A 10,301-nucleotide genomic window follows, 5' to 3' on the forward strand; every position below is an offset into this window, starting at 1 on the left:
TTGGTTTTTGTTAAAGAGGAATTCTGTATTGTATTAAATATTTTTGTGCTATTCACATGACTACAAATATTCTTGTTGGCTAATGCATGTTATATCTCTATCAATACAATTTTTGTAAGCAAAAACCCTTTCCAGGAGTGCAGTGTGGTCACTGGTAGTTGATCTAATTTTGAATTCACATATAAATCTTACCTTATTCCACTTCAACTTGACAAAAACAAAACAAAAAACATGTCTTTACACACCCTACCAATAAGGTAAAACTGAATGTATTTCAAGATATAGATAGAAATATTGGTATGCAAAGTTAACTTATTGAAGCTGTGAAAAAATATATTTTTCATCGTAACTTTCTGTTTCCTTACTGTTACTTACTATACTTACTTTCTTAAAGGATGTCTCTACCAAAGGTGCCACTTTAACCAAACTCTTCAACTGTGTTACAGAGGAAGCAGTAGCTGAGTTATGAATGAATTGACTGATGGGCAATGTTGGGGTTCGCTGGATGTGTTGACTTGTCAACTGAGTGCATGCTGCATGTTTACTCAGTAAGCCAGCGGTACAAGCAGTGGAACATACATGACCTATGTGTATTTGTGTGTGTGTAGAGGTGACGAAAACATCTGATGGATTTCCCTCATACAGGCATGTATGTGTTGAATACAGAAGAAAGTGTTATCTTCTTAACACCTCATAATCTCTAATTAGGTAACTCATCATATTCTGTTTTATTGTACATTTGCATAATATACATTCATGTGTGAAAGTGTGTGTTTGTGTCGGTTTAGTTTTCATAGATGTACCACTCCCCCAGGCAGAGAAGAAACTGCTCATGTTCAAAAAACATGTCAGTGTTGCACACTTACAGAGGCCTCACTGAAAATAACACCCCGGTCAACAACGTCTTCATTTGACTTAATTCACAATCAACAGCCTCGTTTTCACATACCATAATTATACTTAAACCAACTCTCGTTCCCCAGCAACAACATCTGCACTCCATTAAGATTACATTGTCAACGAACAAAATATCCATGATAATAAAAAGCACGTTAGCTATATACAGTATATATATCATGTTATATTTGCATCAAGCTGACACCTGGAAATGATAGATAGTCTTGTGTTTCAGTGTTATTATAAATAGCAAACAAAACTGACTTTATTGCAGCTTAAATATAGCATAGTTCTAAGAAACCTGGGAACCGTACTTTTGGTCAAATGTTTGTCTGATCAGACAAAGTACAGTCGCAGCAGTATAATGTGCGCAGCCAAACATGCCTGTGGTTAAAAAGGGAGAAATAAATTAGCATAGCTGCAGCAGTGAACCGAAAAGCCTCATAGGTGGTCAGTAACATTTCATTTTAACATTTCCCTGTTTTCTTAATATATAAAACATATAAGTATTCGGAAATATTTGAAATTAAGATGTTGTCATTATAACCCCTCAAAGAAATGACAGAAAGCATGTAACCTATTACCTTCCAATGTTGTAAATCAATCATGAATACAGCTTGACTGAGGAAAAGAGAGACTAATTGCTCATTTACAACCTTAATTAATTATTCATTTATAAGAGATTAAATAAAACAAAACGTTTTCCCTTGTTTCTGATGGAAATGGTGGCTGTTGTACAAATCATGTAATAATACACATATAATTTAGTAAATCGTTTTTAGTTTTTACCATTTAAGATTTGTAAATGCATGCACTTCTGGCTCCGGTCAGCACAAAGACATGGCTGAAAGGGCAGCTGTTCTATATGTGTGAGAAAAAGTGAGATGATGTGAGACGAGTAGGATAGGTTAAAAGAGAGACAGGAACAGGGAGACAGCGACGGACAGACCGAGAAATTAGGGGCTCTACTGACCAGAAACTGCTATATGACTCAGTCAAAGTCAACATCTTTGCTGACATCACTAACCATCAGCTCCATCATTTCAACTTGAAATGCTTTGATGGCCCAAACAACCTTCATTTGTCTAAACCCACAAGGGTTTTACTACTGCCAGAGAGACAAGGGTAGCACTGTAGCTGGTCATGAAATGCTACAGTTGGTTTATGCTGCATCCTTACACTTTTTAAATCAAATAATTTCACGCCAATGGAAAATTCCTATTGCCCACACTCAATAATGAGTTTGGTATCTCCAACCCAATAAAGTAAATGAAAAAAAAAGTTTGCCAAATGTGTCTTTTTCTTTTCTTTTTTGCAGTGACTGCCTACTGGGGAAGTGGTGTTCTGAATAAGAGGACTGTAGTGTGAGATGAGAGAGGTAGACAACCAGGCCACAGGCGTCCTGCAGGCACCAGTCAAATATACACCGACTTAATTAACACTTGTGAAAACTCTTAACAAGGCCAACAATGTGATCCATGATAGGCTTCATGTAGATGGAAAAACATGGAAGGACGTGTGGATGCATGGGCCTATGAACAGATAGTGATCAAGGCCTTTTGGTAATATTAAAGTGGGGAGGTATTTTACCAATTAACCAGGCAAGTCATTTTGATTGATAAATGCTGAGAATTTAATTAATAATAATAATTCATGGTATTTATTTTAGCATACCTTAGTGCTCAAAGCGCTTTACATTACATTATATTAATAATACATTATATCATTTTGTGATGAGAAGTAATACAAGGTCAATACAGACCTAGACTGCTACATTTGCTACATGTGAAAACAATATCATTGTCATAAACTGTTTAAGCGATGGAGTCTAATCTCTCAGCAACCCCTACTGTATATTCAGAAGTGAACTATCTGTACCTGAATGATTACAATTCTGCATTAATTACACTTTAATTATATTCCCTATTTAATCCTAACACAAGGGATACAAGGATTAGGAAAATAGGTACGAGGAAATTTAGAGTTTACATTTGCGGCAGTCTGCTGGCAAGGGGAAAATGGGGTGGGGGGGTCGGGTTTTCGAACCAGCAGCTTCTAATCCTGACACACTGCCTCTGCCAATTATAAGGGCTCTTAAACACAACCGGTGGGAGGAAAAAACATGACCAGGGAGACCAGACTAGCGCCGGGGCGTATTTAGCAACATACAGGCAGACTGTAATTACATATATGGCCAACAGAGAGATTTAATGAGTTTTTCCTCCTTCTACTGATTGACAAGGCAGAAGGGTGGAGGGTGGAGGGTAGCGGGGAGTGGATCAAGCAATAACGGAGAAAGAGCATGAGCGTATGTGTTTAATCTTTGCCGAAAGGGAACATTTCGGAACGATTGTGATATGTCAATCTGCCAGAGGCCATTACATATATTTTGTTGAGGGTTTTTTAACGGGATTTATCAAATTTGACACCCAAATACCACAATGTAGGTATTTTGAGATACATTTTCTGGCTGAGTATTCTCCCATAATGGACATTAATTGAAACAATCCTCAATGATTCAATGGCTTGAGCATGAATTAACTCAATGTGCCCTGTGCTGAGCTTTAACCTCATCTCCCAGTGTTCATCACCCGAGCACCCTCAGAGCTTGATGACACTGTTTGTAAAGCTGTTATGAAAATGTGGTTAAGCTTGGGAGAAAAAAAGGTAGTAAATTAACCAATATAATTTTGTGTTGACAATATTTAAAAGTTGACTGGCAGGTCCGTTGGCAAATAGTTTGTCAGTTTTCAAAATAAACAACACATTTATACTGGAATCAAAGGATAGCAGCTCTGTGAGGCTGTACTTATACAGTGACATTTTATCATGTTCAACATCCTAATTCAGCATGCCAAATGTGCTAAAAAGCACTGCACATACATTAAAGCTGAAGTGGTTTTTTGGTATTTGAACTAGCTATTGGACACATTCATTTGTTTTCCAGTTGATAGATGCTATATGAAATGTCAGGGGGGTCACCAACATTATTGCAATATAATGTATTATAGGGGCAAGTTGGATGTCATACAGCAAAGGGCGACAGGCATTATTTAAACCACACTGCTGCAATAAGGAAGTAGTCTTTGTACATGAGCACCTGAGATATAAAACTCATCTCTTTCGACTCCACTTCGAGCGATAGAATGACTAACAGAGCACTTATATACTAATAAAGGGCTGGCTTATCTAAAGCCAGTTGAGTAGCACTTGAAATGTTTGGCTCTATGAAACCTGATGTACTTATATGATTCTGTTTTCTTCAAGGTTGTATCTTCCTGGTCGAATGTACTTATTGTAAGTCGCTTTGGATAAAAGCATCAGCTAAATGCAATGTAATGTAATNGAGTGGAAAGTGCCAGTGCCTCTCTGTTGGTCTTCCCTGTACGGAGTTCTGCACTTGCTGTGCAGAATGTCAAAATGTGTCGCCTAACGTTTCTGAGGAACCTGACATTTAACATTATATTCTAGTATCTATATTTGACCTCTCAAAGAATTATTTGATGATTTGTATACTGTACTTCGAATTAAGGTTCCAGTTTCAATAAAACCTGTACTATTTACACCTATGTTTTAGAGGCTTGCAATTTAGAACTAATACACTTTACTTTATTGGGTTACACCTATTCTGACTATTTGGTGATGTAGTTCAGCCATCTGGTATTTCCCTCTCCAAATATAATGACCATCAGATTGAGCATTCTTAACTTGCTATTGTGCCACTTCTCCCCCATTCGGAATTTGACTGTATCAGAGAAGAGGCAGGCCTATGTCTAAAGAAATCTCATTTGCAATATAACTAATGGTATATTTTTTAGGGATTTCTGTTTTTCTGATAAATGAGAGAAAAGTTATTGAGTCCTAGTTCCTATCACCAAAAAGTAAAATTTCCGTCTAAACTAAAGCTAAGTTTACAGGACTATAATTCAGTATTCTTTTAGGTCAATAATTGTCAGACTATTTGGTGATGTAGGAGAGCCACCTGGTTCATACCTCAGCAAATCTGAAGCGGAAAAGAGTGATCCTTCTCAAGTTATGGGCTTTTTTGTCACCTTTCCCATATTCGGCCTGGTCTAATTTGGCTCTTTTTCAGGGATTGGGCTAGTTCTAAAGAACAACCAAAAAAAATAATTTTTTCCCCCAAAATAAAATGTTATAACAATCAATTTCATTAATGGGAGACCCTAAAGATAAGAAAAATCATTGTTGTGTTTCGTTCTACCTCGGGTAGGGGTATCAGAAAATCTGAGTGCCCTTCCTGTTAGAGTAGACTATAAAGTGATCACTAGCCTGAGTGCTAGACGCGCATGCGCAGACCAAAGGAACCACTGCTCTGCCAGCTCAGCTGACAACAGCAGCAGCTCGGCAGCCGGGGGATGATGGCAGACTCTGGAAGTAACGAAGAAGTGGCTGTGATCGGTAACACCGACATCACTTCAACAGAAACCGAGAGCAACATTATCAACACGGTCGTACATTTTCTAATTCTCTTTTACAAGCATTGTTGGAGTTATGTCTGTTTTAACAAGTGAAAACTTTCCCAATCAGGCCTAACGTTCACGTTATGTTAGCTAACCAAAGTGGAGTTTAGTGATTTAGTCAAACGATAGTTTTCCACTTACCTCTACAAAGAGCATTTACAATGTTTATAACTTTACCTGGCTTCGAAACTAAAACGAGCTAGTAGTTCTGCGGTTAAGGTAACAACGCTAGCCAGAGTCCTGTTGCTAACAGTTGTTTCAAGCTACTTTGTAAACTTTACTCCTGATGTTAGCTTGCAAGCTAGCAAATCTGAAGTTTAGTTTAGTCATAATTTGCCAGTACTATTGAGTTCAGTCTTTATTACACTGTTTTCAAATGAGAAAGGAGCATTTCCGGATACACAAGCGACGCTTTTTTAGTACTAAATGGTTGTATGTTCATGTCTTGTGACCTGCATACGCCTGTCATACCCTTTGTAAAGAAGCAGTAATATGACGTTACCTTGAGTTGCAAACCAGCTGTCTGTTGCTCTGTGTCCATCTGGTGCTCTGCTCGATAGTCTCTTAGGATGGGATTGCATATAACTTTATTGTCCACCAGAGTGAAAAGGTTTCTAATTTCTCCCTTAATCCCTGTAAACCCTACTCCAGCACACACCTTTCTGTTCACCTGATGTAGTTGTTTATGATGTTTCCCCTTATATTTGACACATACCTTTTTTATCTTTCATTGACTGCATTGTTTTCTAATGCTAACACATGAAATGTCCTTGTCTGTGTAGATGGTGGAACGAGGGACAGCTCTGTTGAGGAAAATGGAGATAAATGTGGCAGAAGCAGAGAAGAGAACAGGGAAAAACACCGTTAACATGCAGGAAACCTATACTGTCTACCTCATAGAAACACGGTAGGCCAACAGCTGTCTGGTTACTGCCAGCTTTTATGTTATTTTGTTGTTTCTGAAAACAAAAAAGTGGTATAAAGTTTCAGTTTATTGGTACTAATTGTGAAATTAGTGTAAACGCATATGCAAAAACAGCATAATTTGGTGATGCTGAAAGAACAGCAGTGACAGGAAGAGTGGAGTAGGACCGTTTACTCCTACACTTGATCAATATAAAAGCCCACAGGACATATTTCATTTATCTTCCATCATTTATTTCTAAGTGTTCTTAAAGTAATTAAGTGAAATAGTTCCCTGAAGGTTTGCAATTTGGCCACCACAAACAGGACTGGGCTTCTCTGGGTATATTTCATTTGATTACTTGATTGGATTTTAATGCTACTTCAGCTGTGAGTTGATTGCTCAAAGATAAAATAGCCTTATTTAAATGTTAGTTTAAAGAAACAAAATCAGGGAGCAGAATAGCTTTCACTGATTACTTCACTACCCATTTCATTACTTGACTGTTCTCTTGGCGCTAAGGTAGCTCTCTGAATTCCAATTAAGTATTTTATCCACTTGTGCTGACGCTTTTAATTATAACAATGCCTATGACAAGATTATTCTCCCCCACCATTTCTCAGAAAAGCCAACAGGCAATCTCAAAGGTAGATGTGGTACATTGCTCATGCTATCTCAGGTTTCTTTGAACAAGAACAGTTGATCCATTTCTACGATGACGCCTGATAATACTACTGTTTATTCCCATCCCTCTGTCTGCAGGCCAGCTGAAACTGTTCCAGGTGGGGCGGCGCCTGCAGCACCTGACACTCTGTGGAGACGCTACAGTGAGTTTGAGTTACTCAGAACATTCCTCCTGGTCACCTACCCCTACATCATCATCCCTCCACTCCCGGAGAAAAGGGTAAGTGACTCATAATGTGGGTGGGAGAAACATTGTAATAAATAAAAAAAGATGAATTACATGAAATGATTTTCTTGGTTATCACTAAGGACTTTTGGTGGAAGTTAATGACATTTATTTAGTCTTAAAGGGTCACCTATTATGCAAAATCCAATTGTGCCTGTCTTCTATACATAAACATGTGTCCCCTCTGTGTAAAGAGATTTTGAAAGTTTTTGTCCTGATCCATTTATATAAAAGCCTGTCTGAAAATGAGCTGATCAGATTTTGGCCACTTTATGATGTCATAATGATTTTTTGGCTTGTGTAACCATTAGCCAATAACGAACCAAGGTAACACACCTTTATTTCCTTTATTACTTGTTTTTAGGCAGAGTTTCAGTGGCACAAGCTGGCAGCAGACAACCTGGACCCAGACTTTGTTGAGCGACGGAGGGTCGGCCTGGAAAACTTCCTGCTGCGTGTTGCATCACATTCTGTCCTTTCCAATGACAAGATCTACTTCCTCTTTCTGACAGAGGTTAGCACTCAACCATGATGTTTTACACAACATCGCATTGAATTATTCTGCAGTTCCTTTGCGAGAATGCACTCTTGTAGTCTTACAGTCATTTCCATATTATTAAAACTCTTCTGCAAAATAATGACGGAAGATACAGACAAAGAAGTGTGAAAGGAAAACTCCAGTCAGAAGAGATATCACACTGAAAAACTGCACACGCTGATGTCATTAAAAAGAATGAGAGGAATTGAAAGGGCTAAATAATTAAAACTAGCACTTTCTAATTTGCTGTTTGGAAATGACGGTTGCCCTGTTAAACTTTCACATGCAAAAAATGCATTGTGTGCAGCATTTTGACACTTGATATACCTTTAACTGAACTTCCATATTTGTGTTTCTCCCTGTAACCCGTAGCACCATGCTTAGTCCAGCGCAACATCTTGTGGTGTTTTGTTGTAGTGTAATTGTCTGCTGAAAAGCTCCATTCAAACACAATGTCGTTAATGTTTCTGTCATCTGTCAATCTTCTGTTCTCTCAGGAGAAAGGATGGAGGGAGGCGGTTTTGGAGACGGGATTCCAGGATAAGGTATGCAGTTAATTTGACTTTACAATGTCTCCTCCACACTTGATTGGGATAATACATTGCCTAATTATTTTTACAAACACGCCTCAAGTTCCTCTTTGTTGGATTGCTTGACTGAGAATCGTTTTTTAGAAGTATAATTTCTGTCCTTTTTCTATTAAAGTAGAACTTGATCATATGTGTGCAACTTTATACATTTTCCTTTAACTTGTTTTATTCTTTTCCACCCAGGTTGACTCCAGACTAAAGTCTCTGAGTGCCATGTTCAGAGTCAAAAACCCTGACAAGTAAGTGCAATACAAACAAAGATGATTTTTTCTTTTTTTACTTTCATTGGTTTGCCTGTGAAAGATGTTTGCAGGATTTGAACAAAGAGTGAAACAAAAAGGAACGTGTGGTTTTGGTTAAACACTGTTTGATTTATGATCCATGTGTTGTGTTTTCCAGAAGATTCACAGCAATGAAACAATACAGTGATGAACTGAACACTGTCATCTCTCAGTTACTGAGGGTGCGGGCGGTGAGTTCAGCATGTGCAAAACACACACATACACACACCTGCGTTTAAATGTCTGTGTAGGTACAGCCAGTCATTAAACATTTTTTTGCATGCTCTTGTGTAACACGGGCATCCATATTTCACTGACATCTGCTGACACACAGTGTAGTGTCCGCAGCATGCTAGATTTTTTACTTTCTTCAATTACTTCATCTCCACCTTTGTCTTATTGAGAAAGTAGTTTTTTTCAGTCGCTTCTGCCTCTGGATTATTTTTTTGACTAGCCATGACATAATAATGAATTCAATGTCTTTTTATTTTAGAGAGTAGCAGACAGGCTGTATGGAGTCTACAAGGTCCACGGTAACTACGGCAGAGTATTTAGGTGAGAAACATTTTTTTTAATAAAGCATAAAGGGCTCTGAGTTCAAATTTAAAAGACCTTACGTGCACATCCAATGCCTCTTACCCCGCTGCATACACAGTTACTATATCTCAGGACTTGATTAATAACTGTGAAGAGAACTAAATGAAATATTCCTTTTTAAAGTTTGGGTTAATATTAAAACTTTTTTAATAAACTTCGTAGGGAACATTTTTGACCCAAACGCATACTGGGTATCCCTGGGCGCCGTACATAATGGCAGCCCACTGCTCCTAACACTAGGATGGGTCAAATGCAGAGAAACAATTTTCCCACAGGGATTAATAAAGTATATCAAAATAAAAAAAAATACTGACAGAGCCTTCCTTAACAGCCTTAATCTGCATTATAAAAGCATAAATAAGCCTGATGAATTACAACAAAATACAAATGCTTAATATATTCAGAGACAAATGCTAGCACAAAAAGCTGTGTTTTTATTTTGATTACTTGTAAGAAAAAGTACTGATTTACCAGGGTGTCCGCGGGGTCTTAAAAAGTATTAAAAGTTGATAAATCAATTTAGCGAAGATTAAGGCTATTAAAAAGTATTAAACGGCTTTTTCCAAGGTATTAAGAAGTCCCACGGCAACGACAACATGAAACACCCCCTTTAATTACTGAAACGACATGTCGGGAAACCCTCAAGGCGGCGCCATCTGGCAAGCCGCGCCGTAAAATGCCCGGGCTTTCTTATTTTAAGTTTCGTTGCCTTGCTCGCGCTCTGTGGGGGGGTCCCAAGGTGGGTACAAGACCGACATACCGCCAACCGCTCTGGGGGGTCAAACGGTGCTCGTGTGTACTATATCAAGGGCGGCACACCTGGCACCGAAGCCAGATGGCAGCACTAGGAATAATGAATAAGATGTGGCAAAATATTTAAATTGTATTTTCCGTATCCTGAAACGAGAACCCGCGCTGCCAGAGCGAGCAGTCTACGCCTTTACCATGCAGAAGGAGCCATGCATCGCAACGCGCCCGCTCTCTTTATCTCCAGGTGACTTTCGGCCGCTTTCCCTCGCGGGGCATGCAGGGAGTCGTTCACCCATCCGGAGGAAGCGGCTCACTATTGCTAGCTACCCAATAAGGAGCTGTAGCAAATGTCC

General features: G+C 38.7%; 1 protein-coding gene across 1 annotated transcript in view; it reads left to right on the plus strand.

The window, feature by feature from the left end:
* Nucleotides 1-5,209: 5,209 nt before the first annotated feature.
* The window catches only part of LOC104963315 (sorting nexin-4-like), a 14,856-nt gene continuing 9,764 nt past the window's right edge, over nt 5,210-10,301 (plus strand). The window contains exons 1-8 of the mRNA XM_010791891.1: nt 5,210-5,366; nt 6,161-6,285; nt 7,045-7,186; nt 7,557-7,706; nt 8,228-8,275; nt 8,504-8,559; nt 8,720-8,792; nt 9,095-9,156. Coding sequence (XP_010790193.1) covers nt 5,274-5,366; nt 6,161-6,285; nt 7,045-7,186; nt 7,557-7,706; nt 8,228-8,275; nt 8,504-8,559; nt 8,720-8,792; nt 9,095-9,156 — 749 coding nt within the window. The 5' untranslated portion in view covers nt 5,210-5,273. The remainder of the gene's footprint in view (nt 5,367-6,160; nt 6,286-7,044; nt 7,187-7,556; nt 7,707-8,227; nt 8,276-8,503; nt 8,560-8,719; nt 8,793-9,094; nt 9,157-10,301) is intronic.

This window comes from Notothenia coriiceps, unplaced genomic scaffold (genome assembly GCF_000735185.1).
Source record: "Notothenia coriiceps isolate Sejong01 unplaced genomic scaffold, NC01 NC01_scaffold00035949, whole genome shotgun sequence".
Lineage (NCBI taxonomy): Eukaryota > Metazoa > Chordata > Actinopteri > Perciformes > Nototheniidae > Notothenia > Notothenia coriiceps.